The sequence below is a fragment of the Lytechinus variegatus genome, chromosome 19 (assembly GCF_018143015.1).
Source record: "Lytechinus variegatus isolate NC3 chromosome 19, Lvar_3.0, whole genome shotgun sequence".
NCBI lineage: Eukaryota > Metazoa > Echinodermata > Echinoidea > Temnopleuroida > Toxopneustidae > Lytechinus > Lytechinus variegatus.
The window spans coordinates 4,489,763-4,517,670 of NC_054758.1; the positions used below are offsets into that span (position 1 = coordinate 4,489,763).

The following is a 27,908-nucleotide window of genomic DNA, read 5'->3' on the forward strand; positions in this document are numbered from 1 at the left end:
CATATCACGTGCGTGTGTACTGGTACCGTATTGTTATTGTCATGTTATTGTGTAAAGTGCAGTGCATGCAGTCACGAGACGCTTTAGTTTACGTCACCATACGAGATCCATGTTTTGCTTGCTACACAAAGTCTACGATTAACTTGTGATGATTTATATGTGGCAGTCGGCACTGGCATACAAGGTGGGGGGGGGGGGCATGGATCCTCCCCAAAAATATATATAAATACATATATATATATATATATATATACATGTTTTTAAGGGAGAAAAGGAGAGAAAAGAAAATGGGTGAATCATTGTATTTTCTGAATCTTTATGTAAAAAAATCTGACAATTTTTTTAATTAAAATAGATGGAGATAAGATTCACAGCTTCCATGCAATCAGTTCCTAATATCAAGACTGTCTCTAGCTCTTTACTCTTTAGTGCATATACCCATGGACCTCTCTCATGCACCCCCCCCCCCCCCCCTCCCCCTCTCCAACTCATTTTCTCTCCCTCTCTACATGTCTATTTTTTTATTACATTTTAAAACATATTAGATCAGATATGATCAATACTTCCTATAATCGGATACATTCAGATAATTGAAATGATAAGTCACATGCTATCGCCATTAATTAGGGTTACTGTTCTTTTTTGTACAGATATTGGCCCAGATATCTGATACGGATATTGAACCGAGCTTCAAAAAAGGAAGCAGAAAAAAAATTAGAATGACACATTGGCATGTAGGCCCTATATTGACTCATATTTTTCACTTTTCCTGAACATTGATATTTACAAGTTCTTCATCTCAAATAAAACTCATATCATTTTCAGGTATCTAAAATGAGTCGTCTTTTTTTCTTCGATTTCAATTTTTTTTTTATCTATCACCAGGCAGGAACAGGGTATTTTGAAGGAGGATATGACCCAAATGTTTCATCTCTTTTCCAAGCCCACCCTCCTTCATAACTTATATTCTTTAATCATAACTTGAAAAATCGAAACAGGGGGATGTTTCATAAAGCTGTTCATAAGTTAAGAGCAACTTTAAGAATGACTGGTGATCCTTTCTTGTGGTAAATGATATATTAATTGGCGATGGTTAAGCGTGTAAAGGATCACCAGTCGTTCTTAACTTACGAACAGCTTTATGAAACAGCCCCCTGGACCGTTGCCCTTCAACAGACTACACAAATCAATTTGCTTTATTTCTCTCTATGATTATCTAGATTATAAATAAAGAATGATTTTCCACTAGTTTAAAATGTTGAATTCAATTAAGTTACCCGATACTTTTAACTTTTTTTGATGTAGATTGCAACAAAACCAACTATCTGCTTTAGTTGAAATATAATTCCAACTGCCTGTCTAAAGGGGGGGGGGGGTTAAATCAGTGTTTTTGGTGTCGGTCGTTTATTTTTTTTTCATTATTCTATTTGTGTTTTTAATTGTACGATAATGAAGTAATATAGGGAGTCGGCTTTGACAGGTCAATGTCCTTTCCGACTTCCTACATCCACTGCATTTTCTTTTCATTTCTACTTTTTCTTATTGCTTAAGTCATAAAAATTCTTTTACTTTTTTTGTTGTTGTATCATCGTATTCTTGTGCATGTGTTTGTATGTATTTATAGAATGTCAAATGAATTGAAGATTCACGCTCATACCATAGAGATCCAAACAAGACGACCCTCTACTATGTATTAGTAGTTAAGGATCTTGATAAACATACCCCGGGGGCCACTCCCATTCACGAGTGGATACCATGCGCGACCATGGGGTCTCGAAAAGCACCCTAAACACGTAATTTCCATATTCTGAAAATGCACCCCTTAACAGGTATTGGCGTGTGAAACCCTACCCTTAACAAGTATTGGAAACAAAACGATACTCTTGGCAAATATTCCCTGAAATGAACCCCTAAACAAGTACAGGAATGTTTTATTGTTACGGGTCCTTTGGTTGTCGGCTTTACCTTATTTGGTTTAGTACCACCCCACCTTCTACACCTCGCGCAAATAGGACTCTAAACACGTAGTGTTGGGGCAAAAAGGACATCCTTTATAAAACATTCTAATTTTGTTTTATCATCCCCGCAAATTCGACCCTAAACACGTAATTTTCCTAGCGAAATAGATACCCTTTTTTCATTATTTTTGTATTTTTGACACCCTTTTCACGTTACGTACGTAACGTGCCCTGTCGTGAAAAGGACATCCTTTTTACGTGTTTTTTTGGTCGCGCATGGTATCCACTCGTCAATGTAAGTGCCCCCCCCCCCGGGTAAACATATCACCCTACAATCTAGCAGTTTAGGCTATGGATACTCTTGCCCCAAACCATTTTTGGGGGGGGGGGTGTGGGAGGGTTGGTGAGAAGTTCTTTGGCTTTTATGCGAAAATTGTGTTGTTTTGACAGGGAGAGGTCATCTTTGTGTATTAATCATATTCTTACCCTGGATTCTTACCCCCCCCTGCGTCAGACCAGAAGACGTTAAAAGATGTAAGCTGCTGCTACCCTGTTTGGAGTTCAATGATTAAAGGGATAGAACCTAGTTGATCTGGCGCTGCACAGCGGCTGCCGGGCCAACGATCAGTTGGGCAAAGTAAATTTTCGGAGTATTTCATTTCTATTTCGAACAATAAATTATGGATTTTCAACAATAAAATAAAATGAAAAATGAATAAATATCAATAAATTATACAAATGATAAATCCATAATTTATTGTTCGAAATAGACATGAAATGAAATACTGCGAAAATTTGCTTTGCCCAATTGATCGTGAGCCCGGCGGCCACTGTGCAGCGCCAGATCGACGAGGCTCTATCCCTTTAATCGTTGAACGCCAAACAGGGTAATAAATTAATACAATAAAAATAAATTAACAAAATAAAAAATAAACAACTACAGAATCATAAAGCAAATCAGATAACAAATTTTCAAGTGCACACTCATGAAGAGGTTGATTGTTTTTATTTTATTTTTTATTGTCAATGTCAACCAACAAACAGTTGCTCATGTCATTTACATTCGGCCTAAAGCTCTCGATTCCTAATATTTATATTACTACATTCATACAAAAATCTTGTATTTATTTACACAATACATTTAAACATGCATTCCTCAACAAACCCTTTAGTCTTCCCTTCTTGAAGAAAAAAACAATTTATAAGGAAGAAATAGAAATGAAAAATACAAATATTGAAATATCTGAATGAGAAAATATCAAAATCGCCTTGTTTTAACCAGATCACAAGACGCACAGATGAGCAAGCTCACTTACTGCAATAAATAACAAGACAATAATTCATTTGTCCTCTCTCTTTCATCAACAAGAGCTGCTCATGATCATGTCAACACCGTCAAAACAAAATCGGAACAAAATAGAAAGGTATAGAGAATAATACAAATCTAATTACATATCTATACCAAAGTCAATGTACACGTAATCGTATGTACATTCAATGTAAATAATATACTATAGAAGGAAATACTTAGTAGCTTCCATCATCGAGTGAAAAAAGTTTTTGTTTATATGACATGGAAAACAATCGCAGTATTGCAGACACTCGAAAAGATAGAAAATGTAGGCCAAAGTGTCGTTGCTATTTCACTCAAAGATATTTCTTTCCCACTCACCCTTCGAGGGAAGTGTCATTGTGTACAGAATAATTTAGAACAAGAAATAATAATACTTTAGGAAACAGGAAAGCTCAAGTACAGGTCTATAAATAAGTTAACCTTCCAATGGCACAGTATATGTGAACGACTTAAAACGATACTTTAAACGATATATTGAAAACAAGGGGGAAATGGGGAGTATGCGATTCTTTTTTAACGTTCATAGGGTGATCGGATCACACAGGGTTAGTTTTTTAATGATTTAGTGATTGTATTGAAGGGCTCAAATGGTTAATTGCCACTTGGTCCACACCCACTCTGTCTAATGCGGGTATAATCCCATATGGTTTGATCCATCAACCTACAACCGATTGGTCTCATTGCTATTAGGTCCAACTCCACTTCTTGAACATACCGTTAAAGAGTTCCAGGTTTGAATTTGCCATTTTGTCTACCCCCTTTTGGTCAATCTTGGACTTTGTATTCAAAAACGCAATACAATAACTCGGAGGTAATTCCAAAAATGTGCGCTTCTGATTGGGTGAAAATCACCTGCGATTGATTTTGGAGTTATGATTAATGTCAACTCTTGCTGCAACAGGCCTCTTCTTAGACAGACTTGTCGTAAACCAAATATCATTAAACAAGGGAAAACTAAAGAGACGACAAAGCAAATAGACCAAATGATTGGACCAAAATTATTACCAAAATAGAATTAAAACAAAATGTCTGATGGAGAGGTGTTGGACTGTCATGTGACAAATTGACTTTAAACAACAATGATTGTAAGTAAATTATTTCAAGTCGAAGCGATACAGAAATTTAGTAGAATGTAACCACCTGTGTGCGTAACACAAAGGGTAGCAATTGACCATAGGGCTGACTTTACGATTACAATGTACAATTAACAATGTAACCAATTATAGAAATCATTACTTGCAAAGTTTTATGTATCAAGGCCTGGTGCCCTGTCTTACAAACAAAGAGTTATGATTGATCCAATCAATCTCAAGTGTATGGATATCCATCCATACCGTAATCATTTCTACCGGAAATTTGTAGAATCACACTCAATCTTCAAGAGAACGATGAACGTATGAATATACATTCATATCTAGTAAAATATTTTGAACAAACATGCTTTTCAGATGCTGACGTTGCTGGCTTTCCATAGTTGTGGTTGATAGGATTAATTAAAACTCTTTGTAAGACGGGGCCCAGGTTTCTTCATCCAACATGAAGGCTCAGTTCGAATGTTAACCACTGGGAGACCGAGAATTTTGGTTTGCAATTAGAGGAAATAAATATACATCACTTTTGTTTCTCTGTACAACACTGGAATGTACTAATGCCCAAACAGCTCTTCAAAAATAAATACCATACAAATCACCCTCATGTCAAAAGATGCATGCCTCCTTTTCACTACTGTTACAAAACTATTACTCATGGAAAAGAAACAATAATTATGGCTTAAATAGGTATATGATTTACTGACAAAACAGGAATATGTTAAGATATTTTGTATCAAACATATCCAGATATTTCTTTAACTAAGTCAATGAACTGTAATAGGGCAGTAATATTTGGTTGCAATACTTTTAATATACATCATAACTCAAGGTGTTTGATTGTTGGGGGGGGGGGAGTTAGGAGAGGGGTTGTTATCTATTTAACAGGTTGATTACTGAATTATTGAATTTGGACAGGGATCCACTATGTAGCTGATCAATTAATATCTAAAATCAATGCTACATGATATGAATCAATTTCAAGACGGTCTACAACTTCTTTACAATCAATTTCAATTGTTATAATCCACCTGCAGAACCTATTTTCAAAGGGAGTGGGTAGATTCAAATTGCTTATTGGCTTTCCATAGTTTAAGTTAAGTTTGATTCCAGCCTAACTATGGAAGGCCAGCAATACTATAATTCATCATCTGGAATATTCTCTATGTTCCACTGATTTATTGTTGCGATTCAGTGTACTGTACTGTCATTGTAAAAACTAGGTGGTAGGAGGGTAACATTAAGAAATCTTACATTTGGGGAACATAATGTTTATAGTATATGGTCTATTCATTTGGGTGGGGAGGGGGTGGGGGTAAATAAATAATTATTTTTTACATTAATTACACTTATCTGAATTTCTTTCACACACCAAATGTATCTTGGGTGCATTTATACTTAATTGTTCTTGGCTAGAATGAGCGTTTCAAAATGTGTTTCTTAAAAGCATTCTTTCTCAATTTCACATTTATGGAAAATTGTGAAAGGTGAAAACGCATCGTAATTGCTGTCACAAACAAGTGCTATCTAGGTTGAAACCTATATAGCACACGCAATGCATGTTTTTAGAACTTGTTTCTCCCGAGCCCCCTAAAATTGGGTCGAAGAGCTTGCTTTAAATAGCTACAGTGCAAGTTTCAAAATGCTCATTCTACGTTAAAAACATAAGCATAAACGCAGCCATGACATTACTCATCAAATAATCTCAATTTAAGAATGAAACAAAAACGCAATGACATTTAAGACAAAGACATTAGAAAACCATACAAAAATCAACTAGGAAATTCTTACAAAATCCAACAAAATAATTATAACTTGACATATTTGTTGACATAATGGCACACATATGATCTACATTGAAACCCTCTTACGGGCGATTCCATAAAATATTCAACTGTTTGGTAAGTCCCAACCCCAAATATAACTTACACCATAGTCTATTGGTTAAGACTCGTCTTTCAATCTTAAGAGGCGTGGGTTGGATTCCCAGCCATGGCGTGTTTTCCTTCAGCAAGAAATTAACCACATTGTGCGGCACTCAACCCCAGGTGAGGTAAATGGGTACCAGCAGGAAGTAATTCCTCAAAACGTTGTGAGCACTGGAATCAGTAGACTAGCTTAACCGAGGTAATACAGGAGCGCCTTGAGCACCTAACAAGGTGGATACGTGCGCTATACAAATCCTATATTATCATTTCTTTTTATTACGTACTTAATAAACTGCTCAACCCCTTACATTTTGAGAGCATTACGACATTTCATTTGTCTTCGAACTAGAAGCATATCATTTCAGGTAGATCCTACCAACATATAAGGGAGTCTAGCATACATGTGCATACTTTATGGAATTGCCCTTTTCCTTCTCACAAATAAATCATGGAAAAAAAAACCAAAAAAAACATAACAAAGAAATGATCAAAGATACACATTCATCTGTCATAAATAACACTTCATTTTTTTTACACCTCATCACAACATTTGTAATAAAAAAATTTGTTGGTCCTTTCTGATAGTGCTATGGTAGAAATTATGTACATTTTATGCAGCTCGTGGTAATTCCACATAACTTAAGAGATGATTTTGTACATTGGTAATTTACAGTCATTGCTCCCCTAAACTACCGAAAGACATTAGAAGAAACTTGGTATACCAAGGTACAGTGAAGAACAACTTAAAGATCATCTTGAAGATCAACTACTTAGAGCTGAAAGGTAGTAGCTCCGAGAAAAGAGGTTTATTACATCCTTTTTGCTCTCAGCATACTATAGGAAAGAAGCATTTCATTTTAGATTCAGGAATTGTAACCGTCACATGGCCATCCATGCTACGATCATTAAAATCATAAGTCTATTGAACAAGTCAATGCATCTCTAATTACGGTATTTTCTCACTGGATATTTTCGGGGAGAAACTGGTAAGTACCGTGCATGTTTTTAAACATTCATATTCTGTGTATTTGTGGAAACAACCCGCACATGATCATCAGATGCCGGTTGTTCTCTTGGTGAACGTGACATCATACACATAGACTGGGCATCATGATCACGCTTTAAACTTCTTGGCATAGAGTTACTTCTAACTGTTATATGCTACTGAATGGATTAATAGTATGGTAGAGGACAGATTTGTCAAAAACTTCACCCAATTCCGAATGATGAGTGTTATGAAATTGATTGCTCCAAACAAAGTTAACATGAATTTCATTTTAACTGCAATCATGTTCTCAAATCAGACTTGAGTGGCTATACCTATGAAATTCTTAGTCTAGAATAAAAGTCATGGTAAGTACTTGTGCGCTATCACTTATCATTACTCCTTTGCCATCCACACATGGGTTCAGACAGTTTCATCTGTTAAGAAGACATTGCCAGAACTCAATTTACCATTTAAAGATATGTAGAAAACAATTTATTATCAAGAAATAAGTGTGAATGGAAGAAATTTGGAGACTGAGACAGGATGTTTTTTCCTGGGTTAACTCTGTCTTTAGAAATTATTGCTGAAAGGAAGGAATAGCCTGTGCCCCGTAACATAAAGCTTGGCGATTGATCGTAAAGCAGGGGACTGTTTCATGGAAGTTGTCAGCGCTGACGGGATGTCTTCCTCCGACAGTTACCATAGCAACAGTCAGAGGCCAGAGCTTCTCAGCCAATGAAAAGCGAGGATTTCACTGAAATAGGCAGCACTGACAATTTAGTCAGTGCCGACAACTTACATGAACACCCACCAGATTTCTATGATCAATTGCATTGATTATTGTGCATGATCAATCACATAAATTAGCCCCACGATTTATTGCAAAACTTTATGATAAAGGGTTATGATAGGTGTATGGCATCCTACCAAAATACTTTTGGCAATGGTTGGTTTGAAGTTTTGAAATCAATGTTGACAAGAGGGTCTATTCTCAAGATTTCAAGATTATTTGTCGTTATATCTGTTGTGCCGTCCCCACTCCGAAACCCATTGCTTCAGGCAATCGAAAAACAAGTGCTCATCAATATCTTCTTTTGCCCTATGCTTTTGCAAGAATTCTTGAGTTATTTTATGTGACCATTCTGGCTGACTGTACATCCTAGCAGCCTACATAAATCCATGACCAAAAAAGCTTCTTCAAGATACCGAGGTGAGGAATCTTCTTGAGTATTAAGAAAATATTTTTTTTTAACCCCAATAACCCCAATCTTTTATCTGCTAGGAGCAATTGATGTACAAAACTTCAGAAGCATCCTTAATTCTGGAGTGTTATACAGAAAAAGTTTCCTATTGTGCTGTCTCGCTATGTAAGTATCAGTAAATACTTATTCTGGAATCAACTGAATTACATGTGCAAGAACCTTTCAGGGTCAAGGATTTTGAAGTTGTTGGACCTGAATAGCCTCCCAGTGTGACCTTTGCCAACTCGGGTCATCACCACTTTAAATTCTATTTCAAGCAGCAGATCTACAAGAACTACAGTATCACAGATTTTAGAGTAGCTGCACCCAGATGGTCTCTAAGTGTATTCTTGCCACGTAATAAGTCGTCACTCATTCTTCAAGCAATTGTTCTTCAGGAAAGTTAGCAGCATCAAGGATTTCTGAGTAGTTGTGATCAAGTGGCCTCGAAAAAAAATTTCAGCCACCTCAGAGGCTGTCACTTATTCTTCAAGCAATGGATTTCAGGAACTTCACACTATCAACACTTCTGAAGTAGTTGTGCCAGACAGCCCCTGAGCATTCCTTGGCCACTTCAGAAGTTGTCAACCATTCTTCTTATGATTAATCTGCTTCTCCAGTATCAAAGATCCTAGGGCAGTTGTACTCAGAAGGGAACCCCAGAAGTTGCCACTCATTAAGCAAGCAGTTGATCTACAAAGACCTTCTACAGCATCAAGGATTCTAGACTAGTTGTGCCCAGGTGGCCTCCCAACAGATATCAGCCACCTCACAAGTTGTCACTTATTCTTCAAGCAGTTGATCTACAACACCTTCTGCAGTATCAAGAATACTTGAGTTGCTTGTTTGCTCACATAGCCACACTGTCTCAATGTTCTTCACCTTCCTGGAAGCTCAGCTGGTGTCATGAGTCCATAACCAGTTTGTTCAAGCACTTGGCCAACGTTGTGGATGATTCCGTGTTGCTGATAGCCAGGCGAGCCAGAAGGAGCTCATGTTTTCGGATCTCCCTGCAAACAAAAAAAGATCAGGATATTATTTATGCTGATATATCAGGGCAAATACTCTATCTTTTAAAAAGATTTTGCCACAGACTGAGACTGATAACGTGGCGCGTGCTTATTCTATCTGCATTAATCTTTCCTCCACTTTCATAACTTTCATCACATTCACACGTTGCATCCGCCACTATTAGTTGGCCTTTCCTTACAAAACAGTAAGTGCAAACATGAGCGACATATTTTCAAGACGATGATATTCATGAGAGACCATCATGAGGAGTTCAGGAGACTGTTGCAGAAAGAGATGCAATTAAACGCAACAATAAAATTAATCAACTTGACTTCCAATCAATCATTTTTACCATTCTCAATCCTAGTAAATTGAGTGCCCAATCAATTTTGAAGTCCTTGGAATGACTCGGCCAGGGATCGAGCCCATGACCTTTCTTTGATAGGGCTGGTGTGCATTCAGGGGCCCATTTCATAAAGGACTGTTTTAACTTTGTCATTATGACAACTACCATGGTAACAGGGCTCAGCAGCCAATCAGAATCAAGGTTGCCATGGCAGTTACCATAACGTCAAAGTTACAACAGTTGCAAATCCTTTATGAAACTGGCTTCTGGCCTTGCCGTTGAGAAAGAAACCTCTATGTTCGATGGACCCCAGTACATATACATGTACATCAAAGCACAACCGATGAAAGACTATCATTGCTACTCACCTTCTTCCTAAGGCTGAATGCGATGCAATGTTCTTCAAGATAAGAGCTGCCGTCAGTCGTATACTCTTTGTGACAGGGCCTTCATTTTCACCCTGCATAGCAAATAAAAAACAAAAACAAATAATTAGAAAGTTCTCATGTTTGAATGGTGAAAAGTACAGATAAAAAGATGTAGCAAGGGACATGTACTGTAAATGTCTTGTAAGACCACCACTGTTGTCACTGTATATCAAAATAAAAGAGAAAATTCTTGTTGAATCTTCTTTAGCATGAAGAGTACACATATTAAGTGGCTGTGCTATACAAATTCATTGTATTATAATTAAATTCATCATATTATGAGAAGTTTGTGTCGGTCTATAGTCTGTTTGGCCGGTGTTACTGTGACAATTATCCCGTTAACTTACCAAGAACTTACCGAGTGATGGTGTATTGAGGTGTTTTCGTATTGCATGGTACGCAGTGTGTGCATTGTAGATGATGGGAGGAGGTTGAGGGGAGGAGTCTTATGAAGGAAGAAAGAAGGAAGAACTCATTGAGCGACGGGAGTATTGAGGCTTCTTCGTATTGCATGGTATGCAGTGTGTGCGTTGTAGATGATTGAGGGAGGTTGAGGGGAGGAGTCTTATGAAGGAGTGGGCGGGGCCTGTTTACTTACCAAGAACTCATTGAGTGAAGGTGTATTGAGGCTTCTTCGTATTGCATGGTATGCAGTGTGTGCGTTGTAGATGATTGGGGGAGGTTGAGGGGAGGAGTCTTATGAAGGAGTGGGCGGGGCCTGTTTACTTACCAAGAACTCATTGAGTGAAGGTGTATTGAGGCTTCTTCGTATTGCATGGTATGCAGTGTGTGCGTTGTAGATGATTGGAGGAGGTTGAGGGGAGGAGTCTTGTGAAGGCGGAGGAGTGGGCTGGGCGGCACGCTGAGCTCGCTTGTCCATTGATGCTTGGATGGCCTGCTCAGAACAGTGCTTCTCCTATGGAATAAAAGGGACGAGAAAAAAAAAGTTTCATAAATCTATAGAAGTTTCATAAATCTATAGAAATCGATTACGTTGATTGTAAAATACAATCAATGTAATCAAATAATCGAAATATGTGCATAGTTTTGAATTATGGAGCCAATATTTAGACAGCATTTCAAAAGGAAGAATGAAGGATGAAGGATAGAATGGAGAAGATGAGGAAGAAAAGAAAGAGATGGATGGAAGTACATTGAGGACCAGAAATAAAGGAAAAGGAAGATGGAGGGTTAGGTGGAAGAATTGACAAATTCTTGGAAATGAGGAAAGTAAAGGAATAGCAGAAAAATAATGAGATGGAAGTTTTCAAATGTCTAGATAGATAAGATAGAATGGGTGGATGAAAAGATAAAAAAAAAGATAAGGAAAATTATGAAATTAATAATCATAGGATGAAAAATAAGAGAAATAAATTTAAAAGAATGGATAGATAGATGGATGGATGGATGGATGAATTTCCATTCCTTTCCATTTATGCTCAATATCATACTGTTTTTGTTTTACAAAGTAAGAATGTTTGTCTGTAAAATTGTACTTGATTTACATCACTTTATATTGCTTTGTATTATGTTTTGAATGGAAATGGAATAAAGAATTGATTTGAATGAGTGAGTGAATGAATGAATGAAAGGAAATGAGATAGAGGAAAGTAAAGAAGCAGTAAGAAAGAGATTCAAACATGAAAACAAGCAAGAAAAGAGAAGCTCTCCTAAATAATTGATTGCATGACTCACCATAATGTGGCTAACAACAGACCAACGTTGCCTCTGAATACGATCGCATCCATCCCATTCACAGATACCCCTGTAATTGATTGTCAGGACATGGGCCAGACACGTATGAGTGTGAAGAGCCTTGGCAGACACAAGCTTCCTGTGTGATAAAGAATATCAGTATTAAAGAAACAAAGAAGACTTGGACCTCCCATTACAGTGCCTATACTATTCAATGAAAGTCTTCCTGTCATAATCGCCCAAATTCACAAAAGTGGTTTTGAAAGCCATCGGTTGAACCCATGGTTTATGCAGATTATATGTATAAATTACGCCCAATTTACTGTGTATATAAAACAAATGTCCAATGCTGATGTGCTCTTTTGTCACAGTGCGCCATATTGACAACTGTAGCCTTGGTTGTGTTATTCATGAGTCTACTGTTTTGAATTAATGAGTCCACTCTTAAAAACAGTGGACTCATGAATAAAACCGGAAATAGGAGACAATCTTGGGGGCTTGAAGCGTATAACATCAACTGGGCTATTTGTCTCTATGTATGAACTCAATGAAAATATTGCTGAGCTTGCTTTCACCATACCTGAATAGGATTACGTCTCCCAATTAGATATATGATTTGTACAATATATGGTACGGAGATTAGACATGTTAAGGTGAAACAACTGTGTTCTTAGAACAGTTTCAACACATACAAAGTATGCTTCCCAAAACAAAAGAAAAGTTCTATGACTTAATACTTCTTTCAAACCCCTTGCAATTCAATAGAAAGAAGCCCTGAAAAAAAAAAATCAAAACCCTGAAAAGTGTTATTTCTAAAATATGGTTTTGAATACAATTAGGACTAAATGAGAAGTAATTTGACTCTATTCCTCACCTGCAACAACCTTTCCATTCACAGATGTACTTTTGAACCACAGGTGCTGATTTCCCGCTAACACTACCAGACTTCCGACTTGAACTTGACGTAGATGACGACGACGAATGCCGCCTCCTCTTCTTACCAGACCGGGGTGTTGATGGTGAAGGCGGCGTAGGAGCTGGAGTTGTCGGTGAGGGTGCTGGGTTTGTTGATTGCTTGGGGTCTGGTGATGACAGAACGTCATCGATGGGTCGCTTGAAGCATGGGGAGGCAGTGGAAGGGCTAGATACTTGCACGGTTAACGGAGAAGGTGGCTGCTGCGCCGGCAGAGGCAAGGAAGATTGCGTTGAGGTAGATGAAGCTAGAGGGGCAGACGTCGCCACTTGTGAGGAAGAAGTGGTCACCCTTGCCTCGGAACTGCTCGTCGGGTCGACTGAGCTTTGAGTCCTGTTTGAGGCAGCGGAACTTGTCTGGGTGTCACCAGACAGCGAGGTGGAGAGAGGCACTGACTGACATGAAGTTTGCTGGTTGTTGTTATTAGCATTGGCCACTGCACCGACAGTGACGGAAGGCACGGTACTGGGAAAGCTGGGGCGGATCTCGTGGCAGAAGGCCACCAGAGACTTGGGGTTAGGAGTACTGGCATTTGGAATGTTAGGTTGGCTAAGGTTTGGTACTGCTCCATGTAGGAGCTTATCGAGTCTGTCACTCACAGTTTTATTACTATCATAATTGTCTTTGAGCAAAGAGGGTTCTGCGTGTGATCCCATATCACCATTTAACACATGATTTAAAACTGGTTTTCCCAACTTATCCGCGAGGATGCCATTTTCCGCTGAAGAAGACATGTCCCTTTTCATTTGTTCCACCACACTGTCTACTTTATCGCCAATTGTTTGAGGAGTTTTCTTCAAGAGAGATTCAATGTCTTTGGAAGCGATGCCATCCTTGGCTAGTTTGATCCCACTATGAAGTTTATCATTCATATAACCATTAGGCAGTCCTTGTTTAGTCGGGGTGTCTTGATTCGGAGAATCTACAGAGTTATTGCATTCACCGGAATCCGTCCTTGTGCCTACAGGTACAGGCAAGCCATTGCAAACAACCCCTACAACTTTCTTATCACCCTCCTCCGATATCACATTGATTGAATACCCACCTTTACCACTGTCCTTCTCACCGTTTGCAGCCACTTGGCTTTCAGGGACTTTGTTCTGATCATTCTTCACACTTCCGTTTTTGTTCTTCTCGCGTTCCTTGTCCTTGTCTTTGTCTTTCTTTTTATGCTTTGATTTGTTTTTCTTGGACTTTGTATCCTTCATGTTGACATTGGGGCTTGTGGTACCTGGTGGGGCCGGCAGGATGGGTTGGTGATGAAGCTGGATCTGCGGAATGTTTCCAATGGTTGGAGATGACTGGACAGTCATTCCTTGAGGGAACTGGGTGACCACTTGGACATGGGACAAAGGCATGGTCTGACCTTGAGTTTGAACAGTCATAGGAGCACCTTGTGATTGTCCAATGGCATTTAGCACTATCTGTCCCTGCTGAGGCTGTATCACTTGTAGCTGCTGCTGTCCACCGGTGTGGCCTGAAGAGCTGGTCCTTGCTGAAGCAACCGTTTAATGAGAGGAGAATCTCTGTTTGTAGGGCTCAGGGGGCCTTGTAATCTCTGCATACCTGGAAAGCGTGCTATCTGCACATTTTGAGCATTCCCTTGAACCTGAGCGACACTCGTTGCATGGACCTGGTGAGACTGAATGGGTTGTGCGATCTGGATATTCTGAGTTCCATGAAAATGTGCAGGTTGTGGGTAAATAGCTCTTGGTGCCTGAGCCATAGTAGAAACAGGTGGCGGCTGTGGTAGAATCGGCTTTGGGCCAGTTCTAGGAGGAGCACTTACATTCTGCACCACAAGCTGTCCAGGAGTCTGGGAGAGAATGGTAGCCTGGGCAAAGTTTCCTTGTTGTTTACTGTTGGTGTTGGTCATGATCATTGTCTGGCCAGGTTGTAGATGTTGGACACCTGTTACCACACTGACCTGCTGCTGCTGGACTTGCTGCTGACCCTGACTTTGTCCTGGAGGCTGCTGTACTAACGTCACTTGCAGAGGCACTTGCGTCTGGAACTGCTGTCCTTGGAAGTTTGTCTGGTTATGAATGACTGTTTGATGGCCTTGCATTTGAATCTGTGGTTGAACTTGAACATAGCTGCCCCCTTGGGTCTGAATGACTGTACCCTGCGAGTTTCCAACCACGGTTCCTGTTGACATGCTCACTGGATGACTCTGAACCATATTTCCAGCCTGAGTCTGCAGAACTGCCTGGTTACCATGCATCTGAACATTGACAACACCTCTGGAGACTACAGCCTGTGTGGGAATCTGCTGTTGAATAACATACTGTTGCTGTGGTTGAGCTTGTGTTGCCATTCCACTAGTTGCTGGTTGTTTATTGCTATTGGCCAATTGGAATTGTTGGGTAACCTGTGCCTTTGTCTGCTGTTGTGGTTGGCTAAAGACACCTGCTTGATTATTACCGACAGATTCTGGGACAGTTGAAACCAAACCTTGCATCTGCTGAGGTTGAGGCAGATCAGGTGTTGACGTCTCCCCGTTCATCTTCGGTGTCTGAGATCTCTCATCCTCTACAGTATCTGTCTCAGACATCATGCTCTCATTTTCTTCCATTGGAATGCTGCAGGAACTTTGGTTGAGGACGGGGGAGCCTGCAATCTGGCGAACGATACCTTCTGCGAGATCTGTCCTGTCCTCAGCATCCTCATCATCATCCTCCACCCCGACAGCATGCATATTAGGAATCTTTTCTATTCTAACCTCACCATCTGGCAGTGGAACTTTGAGAGGGGGTTTGCACTTCTCAGTGGTTGCATCCTCAGCAGAAGGATTAGGAGATTTCTCCACTCCTCCAGATCCTCTGCTTGGACTCTTACTTGATTGTCTTGATGGGGATTTCTTCGCCGATTTCCCACTACCGTTTCGGCTCCTGCTTTTAGAGTTCAATTCAATGCTTGACTCTGAATTTGTATCAGATTGAATATGGTGTTGTCCGTTTCCTGTCGGAACAGATATTCCTTCACTCTGCTCCTGCAGATGAGCAGGCGATGGAACACTCATGTTTGTTTGTGGAGGCATAGTAATTTCAGCTTGCGATACAATACCACTGGGCACAGTAGAAGGATTTGATGACACTGCTGTGGGTGTTCCAACATAATTCTGAGGTCCATTTACTGATTGAGCTGGGCCCATTTGTCCATTAACAGGCTTGCCATTGGTTTGTTGCAAGCCAAAGTTCAACTGTTGCTGAGGAACTCTCATGTTTCCTGCAACGATATCTGCAACACTGACATTTTCTCCCTGAGATGATTGTGGTACTGGTTGTTGCAGTGGAGTTCCCTGCGGTAACTGCTGCTGCATTACTTCAGGTCGCTGTATCTGATTCCCACCCACTGTATAGCTTCCCTGTTGAGGATTTTGTCCTATACTTGGCACAGTTCCAGGCAAAACTCCAGGAAGAGTCCCAGCAACGGATCCCGGAAGAGACCCTGCAACAGTTCCTTGAGGAACCTGTCCCATCTGAGGCTGCATTACTTGTGGTTGTGGCACAACTTGCGGTTGCATGGCTGGTGCCAGCGTGCTGGGCACAACCGCTCTAGGAGTCATCACTGGCCCCCCTTGGCTCACTTGACCACCCATTGATGTATGAATCTGTATCTGAGAAGGCAGCTGTCCAGTTTGGCCAAGAATCTGTCCAGGTGTTGGTCCTTGCCCGTTTGGAGGATGAGACTGCATCACTGGTGCGTGGATGTGTCCTGGTATTTGTCCATGGACCTGACCGGGCAGCTGAACAGAAGGGAGTCCAGAAGGCGGTGCAACAAGCTGTCTTTGGGGAATGCCAGGGGGAACACCCGGAGGAATACCTTGATGAAAGGTGCCACCCTTGGGAGGAGGAGGGCTTGGTGATACTGTAGGAGATGGAGAGTGTCTTTGAGCCATCCTGGCAATCATGGCTGAAGCCGTCATATTACCTGGAGTAGTTAGAAATCACAAAGGAACAAACAAAGACATAAATATTAACAGAATTCTTTCATTTTTCAATTTCTAAGAAACTTGCTCTCAATTTCAATTAAAAGTCAATCACACATCTTGCAATTAATTGCAAATGTGTGATTGCTGGTCTGTTTCTGACAAAAAGAGAAAGAACTCTTATTAACTTAAACAATCACTGATCAATCATTTGCAAAATTAGAACCGAAATTTGCAAACAAATACAGGTATGTTTCTTGCAACATTCTCTCACTGGGAATTAGATGAAATTATTACGAGACTACCTAGGATTACACTGTATGGGATAGACCAAAAAGGCATTGTATGGGATAGATCAAACAAACATTGAATATTCAGACTGAAGGGGTATTGGATAAAGACTATACTGTGGTGAACAATACAAAATGCTAAGGTGAAGGAAAATTGCCCTGTATCTTCGACCACCATACTTTCAACAGGGCCCTATACTATAGAATAACTTTGAAAGAACGCTTATTGTTTTTGTTATGCTATAAAAGTATAAAACTTAATTAAAAAATAAAAAGATTAAAAAACAACCCCAAAAAAAGATAAAGAAAAATGTAACTATAATGTTAACTGCCACTGAATCACTGACTTTGATTTAAAACCTTAGGAGGGCCTGTTCCCACTAGAGCCCCATAACATAAAACCTAGCGCTTGATTTTCAGCTGATTTTTTTAATGCTTGATTACATACATCATCATAAGCAATCTAACATAGAAATAAGCTGAACAATCCTTCGCAAGGGTTTGTGAAACAGGGCACAGAAACATGTTAGAAGTCACACTCACCACCAGGGGAGGGGGCACTCTGGCTTGGTTGCCATTTCCATGGTAACGGGACACGCCTTCTTTTGATGCCAGCAATCAGGAACTGAGGACCCGCCTCACTATCTGTTTTCTTGCCTTCCACTGCAGGAAAGACAATCCTGCAAAAAAAAAAGGAGATGAACGTCAGCTTGAATTCCCGATGTAATATGTCTGGCAATCACACGGCAATAAACCATGATAAGATTACCAAGGGCATTTATGATGGAAGCTCTAGATTCTAGTGTGTGGGAAAAACAGATATCTGTATCAATTTCTGATTGTGTACTCTAATCGTGCATTAATTCTTGTAAAAATTGTAATTTTCATGATTTTTGTTCAATAAAACCAGAATTGTAAAATTATCAAGACATTTTTTCTAAATGAAATAGTTTTTTCACGTAAATTTTGAAAAACATTAATACTAAGCATAGGATAAAGGAATTTATTATTTATACAAAATATAGGATGAAGGAACAACAAATAAGGGATATCTGTAATTGCTACCTTTAGTTTCACTTTTGTAACCCTAATTTAAAATGTGTCAATTTATCTTTTATTTGAAGCAAAACAAGTCCTCAAGTGACTCTGTATATTAAACTTGTTTCAAACTTCATTCATAATTTTTTTTTTTACTAGAAGACTTTCACAAAGCAATTCTTCAGTAATTTTCACACGCAACTGTTATAAGCTACTGAAATCATTGCATCTGATTGGACGACAGCAAAGTTATCAATGAAAATCAAGGACAAGACACTTCATGAAAACGCTTGCTGAGTGAAGGTTTGGTAACTTACTTGACGCATCGCATGAAGTCGTTTGAGTTGAGGATGTTCCGGCCCATGATCTTGCCACAGGCTGAGAGGTACTCTGCGTAGAGATCTATGTTGGTGATTGATGCCCCAGGGTCTAAGTCATAATGTGCGCCCAACCTGAAATATAAAGAGTTGAAGAATGTATTGATAAATCAGAGAGTGAGGGAGAAAGAATGGATGGATAGAAATATGGAGGAAATAAGTGAAGAAATGAAGAATAAGTGAAATACAGTATATAAATTAGTGAATACAGGAAAGAATGAAAGGATTAATGAAGAATGATTGGAAAATGAAGAATGGACATAACTAAATGGATGAGTGAATAAATGAACAAATGATAAAAAACACACAAATGGATAAAGGAATGAACGGACAGCAGATGGATGGATAGGTGGATGGATGGATTGATGGGTGGGTGGATGGATTGATGGGTGGATGGATGGGTGGATGGGTGGATAGATGGGTGGATGGATGGACAGATGGATGAATGAACAAACGAATGAACAAAGGACTGAATGAGTAAATAAATATATATAAAATAAATTAATTAACTAAGGGAAATTAATTAAGAATGTAAACATAACTTACCACTGACAGGCTAAACTTTCCATATCAGCATCCTTTATTGGTTGGCCTCCCTGGGCTGGTGGGGGTGGGGTGGGCGAAGCTGAAGAGTTTGACGGCACTAGAGGAGGTCCTATGGAAGAAAAAACAGATAAAGCAAGAAGATGTAAATCATTAATGCTGTAATTACAAATACAGCAGGGGGGGGGGGTCATACAAACAGGAAAACCCAAACTTTTCCTGGAGTTTTGACAGAGGAACTGAATTTTCTAAAACTTTAATAAAAAATTTTAATCAAAATAAATTTTGCATTCGAATACTTGTTGAGTGTTGGCAGCAAGAATATATATCTACAAATACCATATTTCAAGATGATTGGAATAAAATGACCTGACTTAGATATAACACTGCTAATGCCCAACAATTACAGTAATTATTGCCCATTATCAAGTAGGACAATTCCAAGCAAGGTGAGTCCACCCCTAATATTTGAGACCTTCCTGAAATTATACGGATCTACTTTTAATTTCATTAAAAAAATTGTAATGCTCTCAAATTATTACGGCTTCAGCAGTTCATGAAATTAAGAATGGAGAAATTAGTGGCCAGACGTACAGAAAGACTGAGCTTTTTATTTAGTACTTACTTGGTAGTTGGGCAGCTGGTGGAGTCTGGAGCTTGGCAGGAGGTTGAGGGGGGTTGTTGGGCGTCGCCCCTGGTTTACCCATAGTGACGATGGGATGGTGGATACCATCTGGTACGTGATCAACGATCTTGATCCCTAGGAAGGCATCAGCACCTAATGACTGGGCATCCAATGTTATCAGGCATACCAGTACATCTATGAAAGGATAAGATCAAATATCAAAACATTGAGATTAAAAGAGGGTTGGGTGTCACCCCTGGTTTACCCATGGTGGCTATAGAATGATATCATCTGGTTTATATCAACGATTTTGATCCCTACAAAGGCATTGGTGCTTAATGACTCGGCATACCAGTACAAACCTGAGAGCAAAATATCAAATATCAATAACCTTGAGGAGATCAATTTCGACAACTAGTTCAAATGCAGCTCCAGTTACGGCTAAATTTCAATGAACAGATATCTAATAGCACAGTTTGATGCAAGGAATATGAATGAGCCTTGATCACTTACTGTCCACATACTATCCTTTCCCCACAGACTAAGGATTAACAAAAGAACTTCAGATCAAAAGAAATATGCAAACAAAGAATTTTCAAGAATGGTCCCAAAATCCATCACAAGTTTTGCAACTAATCATAATTTTTTCAATTTGTGATCTGTTTATTACAAAAAAATAACCCTGATGATACACAAATAAGATTGATCATACAATGCAAATTTGAAATTGATACTTGCAATCAAATGCACATATCCGTCTTGTGCAGCATCCTTAAAGTGGAATTAGACAAGGGGTGTTAAGTGTAACTTAGAGTAGCACTTAAATGCCTAGTTGCACGCATTATAAATAAAGGCATGACTGCATTTGTCAGATCATGATAAGAGGAAGCGCATTACTGCATATGAATCAATAAGACTGCGCGTTGCATATCATGTACTTGTCAGCATTTAAGTGCAACTATAAATCATACTTTGTGAAACACCCTCCTGGTTCTCGAAACAGAGCTGAGCACTTGATCATCAGGCCAAGTTTTACACTTGATTATTACATGCAATTAAGCACCATGGGGCCGTTTTATAAAGCCGTTAAGTTAGAAAGAGTGACTTTAAGCTAATGATTCTTTCTTTAACGTGTAAAATAGGTTTCCCATTCATTCTTAAAGTCGCTCTTAACTACGAACAGCTTTATGAAACTCCCCCCTCGACAAGGAATTAAGATCAGATGCAATTCATCATTAATATTGTAGATAATACTGGTTTCACAAATGCAAACTAAACACTGATACTTGCAATCATCTGCACATTTGTCTCTTGCAACCCCCATCCCCCCCCCACCAAGTACCTTTAAACCCATCACACAATCTTACTGGGTTATTAATGGGCTGCAAAGCCCCCCAAACACTGCCACACTAATATCTATCTATGTGAAGATGGAAGTATGGCGCTTCAAGGTATGTACTGACCTATGCTATGGTGGACGCTCGATAGGCGCGTGCAGAAGGGCTCCTCCCTCTCCGACATGACCAACATGACCTCTAGCGCCCCCAGCAGCAGCTGTATGTCGTGTATGGTGAGGAGGTTGACAATCTTGACGTAGATGGTTGGCTCCATGCACCGTTGAAACAGATCAAGGTTGTTGTCGACCATCATCAGCTTCTCTATAAGCTCCATTGCTACAGATTTGTAAAGAAAATCAATATATTCATTACTATTAATGCTAATGGATTTCAATTCAAATCAATATTTTCTTTTCATTTATTTTATATTTCTACTATTTTTCATTGCTTATACTGTAATTTAAGTTCTTTTACTCTTTTGTTGCTATATCATATTTCAGTTGTACATATGTTTGTATATATTTAAAAGGATGTCAAGTAAATAAATAAAATTAAATTGAATAAACATCAATACAAAGAACAGAACAGATTGATAACAAAACAAATGCAACATACATCAATCATAAGGCAAGCAAATTTCAGATAGAACGGGGTAATTATTATGGCAATACAAAAGAAACAATATCGCAGCAAACAATAATTTCATGAGAAGGTTAGTTGTAATCACTCATTGTAAATCTTGAGGTGGTATTTTCACATAAACCTAACTTTGGGAAATCATGAATTGAAAAAATGTTACACTGAAGATCACCAACACAGATAAGTACATGTGGGACTGTGTATTACTATTGCTAGGAAGAAAAAAAAACCAACCTGACTGGAAATACTGTACTTATTCTGTTGAATTTTAAGCAATTACATACTTTCAACCAGAATCATTTGGCATAATTTTTTAAAATCATACATGCAAACACTTGGATGATGAATTCATTGGATTCTGTTTGAACACATTTCTAGCTTGTTCCCAAAACTGTCAACTGGACGTGAGACAAAATTAACTAAATCCAGTTACTCTTCGGGGAAAATCTGAATTAAACTCACATCTTAGGGTGACGAACTTGTCGGATTGTGAAAGTAGACCTTTATGGATCGTATGCAGCATGAGTTGTGTACTGACATAATCTATGGAATCTAGGACAACCTGTGAAAAAAAGAAGAGATTAAGTTGACTGAGACAGGTGTCAATAGTTGATAGCTTAACAAAGCATCTAAATAAAAAAAACTAAATAAAACCTGCAAAATATCATCTTTAATTGGTTGATGCCTATCATTTAATTGAGAAAAGGGATTTCATAATTCTTTGAATATATGTATACACAAAAAAAATTCAATTTCCCAAATGAAAACAGCTTTATTGAGCATTGATAACTACACAATGTATTTGTAGCTTATTGCTGCATGGTCAAAAATGTTCTTTCTGTTTGACCCTAACCTCCCCCCCCCTGTTCCTCTCATATAAAATATACAAAACACCAATCCCGAAATCAGACAGTATGTATATTACTTACATGATTGCAAATATCATTCGGATGATTGCATACATATGATAGCATATAATACTTACATGATTGCATATATCATTCACATGATTGCATATATTATTCACATGATTGCATATAGTACTTACTTGATTGCATATATTAGTGAGTGTGTCCATGCCCAGTTGTTGTAGCATTGTGCAGGAGTTATGTGCCAGGAGTAATAAAAATCTGTACAGTGTCCGATGACTAGCCATGGTGCTTATGTGATGGCTTTCAAATGACAAGTTTCTGAAGATGATTGCAATCTGTTGAACATACAATCAAAGTCAAATACAATCAATTCATTAGATGGAGTTAACTATCAAAGTTTACCGAAATCTCGAAAGCATTCAATAGCTGACTGTGGTTATACAATGATTGATCTGAAACAAGAAGTTTCTAAGGATGATGGAAATCTGCATTTGATCAAAATTAAATACACATATAATCAATACTTAAATACATTCATTAGATGGAGTTAATTACCTTTTTTCAATGATGAAAAGCATCCAATAACTGATTGTGGTTATAAAGAGCTATCCCAAACCACAAGTTTGTTAGATGATTGCAATCTTTGAACATAAAATCTAAGTAAAATACAATCAAGACTTTACCCTATCTAGGCCGGGGGGGGGGGCCTCGGAGGCCCCCCCTCAACGAATCGCGCAATATTTTCGCTGCGCAAAATTTTTTGGCCGCGCCGCTCGCTGACTTTTTACTTTCAAGTCTTGCGCAACTTTTGAGACCAACATTGCGTCACCCGGGTATGTGGTTCGGAAATTACGCAACATTATGTAAGTGCATGTCAGACCGAAAATTGCTCAAAAACGTGATTTCGTGTACAAAGTCAATGCAAATTGTGTTTTCAACCAAAATTCATAAATGTATGATTATTTTTAGTTTTGCTGGTCTAAATGTATTTATTTTATGCTTTTTATGATCACAGAAGAGTCCCCAACAAATTTCATTGAAAAAACAATGAAAAACAAAAGGTCAAAAAACAAAGAAATACATAAGAAATTGCAAAAAACAATAAAATACATAAGAAAATGATTTGATATCGCAATTTTTTTCATGTATACTTGCTAAGAACACCACAAAGAGTTTCTATACCAAAAATTAGTACATTTGGAGCTTTATTTAGGGAGTTAGAGGAAAAAGTATGATTTCGCATACTAATTACGCATAAATTAGCATAATCACTTAATAGCGATTTGCATGAAATAAATTACTATACAATCTTGTAGATTATGTCCCAGGCAACCCGCGTGCCAATTTTCGGCGCGATCGCGCGGTCGACGGCCGAGATCTTGGGGGGGGCCTGGGAGGCCCCCCCCCCGGCCATATGAACTCCCAAAATACCCCGGCCTAGATAGGGTTAAATACACTCAACAGATGGAGTTCAGTATGAAAAATTCTCAAAAATATTGCAAAGCATCCAATACCGGCGTCATTCTAATTCATCCTTGGTCATTCAAATTAATATTTGATTCACATATAATTCTGTTCAGTGAATACTGCACCTGCTTGTTTGATGATGTCATATGCGTTACTACGGATGCTAGAAGGAACGGTGCTAGAATATGTAAGTACGAACTATATGGCTTAATCATGGCCTGGCTATGCACCGTTATCATCCTCACACATTTCTTTATATTAATACTTACAAAATACTAAAAGAAACTTTTATTCTCACCTGTAGTATCCTTTGGCCTTCTACATCAGAAAGACCCATCTTTCTAACTGCAAACAGCTCTACATCTTTGTATTGTCGCTTATCGAGATATAAAAAAGGAACATGGATTCGGAGTAAGAAAAGGGAGCTTGGGTAATGAAAAATGTTTTATCACTGATGACATTACCCTCTCATTCTAAAAGCTATATCAAAACAAAATTGGCATAAAGAGACAATTCTTTTGATCTGCCCAATCATTTTGGCAATGATTATCACTAAAATCATACAAAGTATTTGACATCTAGAAATAAAAATCTGCCTTTTTCTATTGCATTTATATATTTTCTGTTTGATAAACAAGTAAAGATGTACAAAGAGGAAAAATGACCACTAACATACTGAAATTGATGATGTAATATCACAATTTTTCCAAGCAAACAGACAACTGTTAAACTTAGAATTTAATATATTTGTATTCATTTCAAGTAAAAAAAAAACCCTTGGAGAGCTGCCAACAATAATTGTGAAAAAAAACACTCTTTTTTTTTCTTTTTATCCTATTTTCAAGACTAAAATCATATTTTTCTTTAAAATTTTGAAAAACATACCCAAAAAATATCATTCAGTATCAGCAGTATCACAAATCCTATTATTAGGGAGAAAATCCTATTTTATGTCACTTCCCCCTTAAAAAATCCTACAAGATGGGATAAAATCCTTCTAATAGGCAGCTCTGTCCTTAATGTTGCTGATCTGATGAAGAACAGCATGAACATGAACTACCCCAAGTAGATTCAAGAAAACACCTTCATTGATTGACTACTTCACATATTGAAAGGGTGTGGCAATGACTTTTATTGCTCTTGTGGTCTCTCGGAAGAGAAATTCTGTGTAAGTTTTACTTTATTTTTGGCAAAATATAAAATCGACATTATGCTCTTCTATCATAAAAGACAAACCAGCTGGGATGATCACAAAATTTTAGTTTTGATAAAGCGTTTATATCAAAGTAGAGTTCATTTACCTTCGGGTTTCTTTGATCCTGGGCCGATGACCTCCCTGACTTCTTTGTCACTGATAGTGTCATACCAGAACTGTACAAACTTTCTTCTCGTCTTCTCAACCCAGTCTTCTTCGTACAGCTTCCTCAAACTTCCCGTCCTTGGGGGAAAAAAAGAAAAACAAATGATTAGGAGGGATTCACATAACTGTATGTTTTCTGTTTAAGAGGAAGATGAAGATGAAATATAGAGTAAAAGATGGAGAGAAATTTGTCCACTAATAACAGAAAACAACTCTGTGGAATGAATGAGTGTCTTAGTAAAATGAGAAAATGCATCATTGTTTTATGTGGAAGTGTATGCATTTGAAGTGTCTATACGTGTTTGAAATGTCTATATTTCAGAAATTGGCCGACTGTGTGACTCTAATTATTTTTAGCATCATGAAATAAAGACCATACAAAAAATATCCCAACCCAAATCAAGAAAAAAATGTCAACTCTGACAGCAGAATTGATGTAGTAGATTGTCAGATGGATGGTCTTTTTTGAATAGCTTAGAACTTCAAACTTTTTGGTCTTGAGAAACATGAAAACCAATTTTTGAGGAAGGATTCACAGGTTTTGATAAAATTTGTACAGTGCATGTTTTCTGTTCAAGAAAGAGGGTTGAAGCTTGAGAGAGTGACTGATGGAGAAACATTTGATGAATGGATGGATGGACAAATGCCAGATCTCAGTAGTTTTTGACGATTTTCAGAGAAAATCATCCCCAAATCGCTTCATGAAACACTTAAAAGCGACCCGTAACACAAAGATTAGTGTTTGATCATAGCACAGATTTTCATGCTCAATTACATTAATCATTATGTGCGATCACGCATAAAAATCAACTGTACAATCTATCACTAACCTTTACATTACTGGTACTAGAAATAACTTTTCCTTTGTTAAAATATCTAAAAGAAATAAAATCCATGAAAAATCCAGGGATCATCGTACCTTCATAGAAGATGCCTGCATGTGCGAGAAGGAGGTCGATGAGCATCGGGACTTTCTCCAAGTGGATGACGTGCTTGCCTTCGTTGGAGAGCAGCGTGCAGATGTTGATGGCGAAGTCCACTTCATTGGGGAGACCAGACTGGAGAGAATGGAGTATTCGGTCGTACTCCGACGTCCGACATTTCTCCTTGGCGAAGCCATGTGTCTGTCTGATTTTGTCTGCATAAGAAGATATCATTTGCACAATGACAGTTTCTCAAAACAACTTGCTTCTAATTACATTTGGGATCAATTGAAAGTGTCTTAACATTGATTCAAATAATTCAAGCCAGCTAAAAATGATGACAAATTTAAAAAAAATAACACTTTTTAAGATAAAATAACCCCTTTTCTATCACAACCCTGTAAAAAAAGATGAAAATACATGTGTTAATAGTGAGATGAGAAAACTTCTACTGAAGGTTAAAACTAGAAATTGTTGCAGGAATAATAAGCATATGTTACAAAGCAAAGAGTACCTGTAAAAGGGATGCTGAGGGGGTTGTTTTGTCACAGTAGCAATTTATAGATTTCAAAAAATCATTCCTTCTTTTTATCAAATCACACCTTTCTTTTGTCTAGCATTTCCTGGAACCTTCACCTAATTCCTTTACAACTCCTATTTCAAACAATACAACAAAGCAAATTTCCCTTTAAGAGAGTACTTTGAAATGAACATGTGTAGTTATGAACTTGTGTATTGTAAGCTGCCGGAATGCTAATCAACATATGAATGGAAATATCATAATTCGCTCCATGGTCAACAATAAAACCAATATAGTGGAAGTTCCCTCTGTGATATAAGATACCATCTGATCAGTAATTTCCTTCCTGTCATGTAAATTGGCAAGAAGTAGCTAGCATCAACACACTCTACTATACAACTTACTATGCTATTAGCAAATGACAATTGTTTTATGTTGCTATTTTTACAATCAATATCACTTGTGAACCTTTTCAATATTAATAACGGAGAAAGAGAGGTCGTTGAGAGGTCCTTGAATATTTGAAATGAGTTTTACGAGATTGGAAAATGTTGCACCTTCATGTACATAATCTGACTTTCTATAGAGAACAAGGATGATAACTGCATGTGCAATATTAGAATAGAGAAAACTCTAACATGGAACAAAAGCATTGTCCACTTTCATATCATTTTTATATATTTTGGAAAAATATAATTTATCAGATGCTCAGGAATTCAATCTACGGTCCAAAATTGATGAAATGGAGCCAAACTTGAATATTCTTAATCTTAAGCACATGTACTTGAATAGTTCTATTTGATATGCACATGTACTTCTATAGTTCTATTTGATGTGCATATGATGCCTCTATTTCCTAATATCTTTTGGGATTCCTCATCTTGAACAGCATGAGCATACATGTACACTAATTCTTTTATGCATTATCATATGCACTTTCCAATCTTTTTGAAGCAATCCTCTCCACAATTCCAAT

General features: G+C 38.1%; 1 protein-coding gene across 1 annotated transcript in view; it reads right to left on the reverse strand.

Moving 5' to 3' along the window:
* Positions 1 to 4,903: 4,903 nt before the first annotated feature.
* LOC121406383 (AT-rich interactive domain-containing protein 2-like) overlaps positions 4,904 to 27,908 on the reverse strand; it is a 42,168-nt gene continuing 19,163 nt past the window's right edge. Inside the window, 16 exon segments of the mRNA XM_041597424.1 lie at positions 4,904 to 9,567; positions 10,283 to 10,374; positions 11,073 to 11,258; positions 12,038 to 12,176; positions 12,912 to 14,482; positions 14,485 to 16,943; positions 17,775 to 17,911; positions 18,587 to 18,721; positions 19,193 to 19,301; positions 19,815 to 20,009; positions 21,278 to 21,487; positions 22,253 to 22,352; positions 22,839 to 22,997; positions 24,428 to 24,511; positions 25,432 to 25,568; positions 26,409 to 26,627. Of these exon segments, the coding sequence (XP_041453358.1) occupies positions 9,462 to 9,567; positions 10,283 to 10,374; positions 11,073 to 11,258; positions 12,038 to 12,176; positions 12,912 to 14,482; positions 14,485 to 16,943; positions 17,775 to 17,911; positions 18,587 to 18,721; positions 19,193 to 19,301; positions 19,815 to 20,009; positions 21,278 to 21,487; positions 22,253 to 22,352; positions 22,839 to 22,997; positions 24,428 to 24,511; positions 25,432 to 25,568; positions 26,409 to 26,627 (6,038 nt within the window). The 3' untranslated portion in view covers positions 4,904 to 9,461.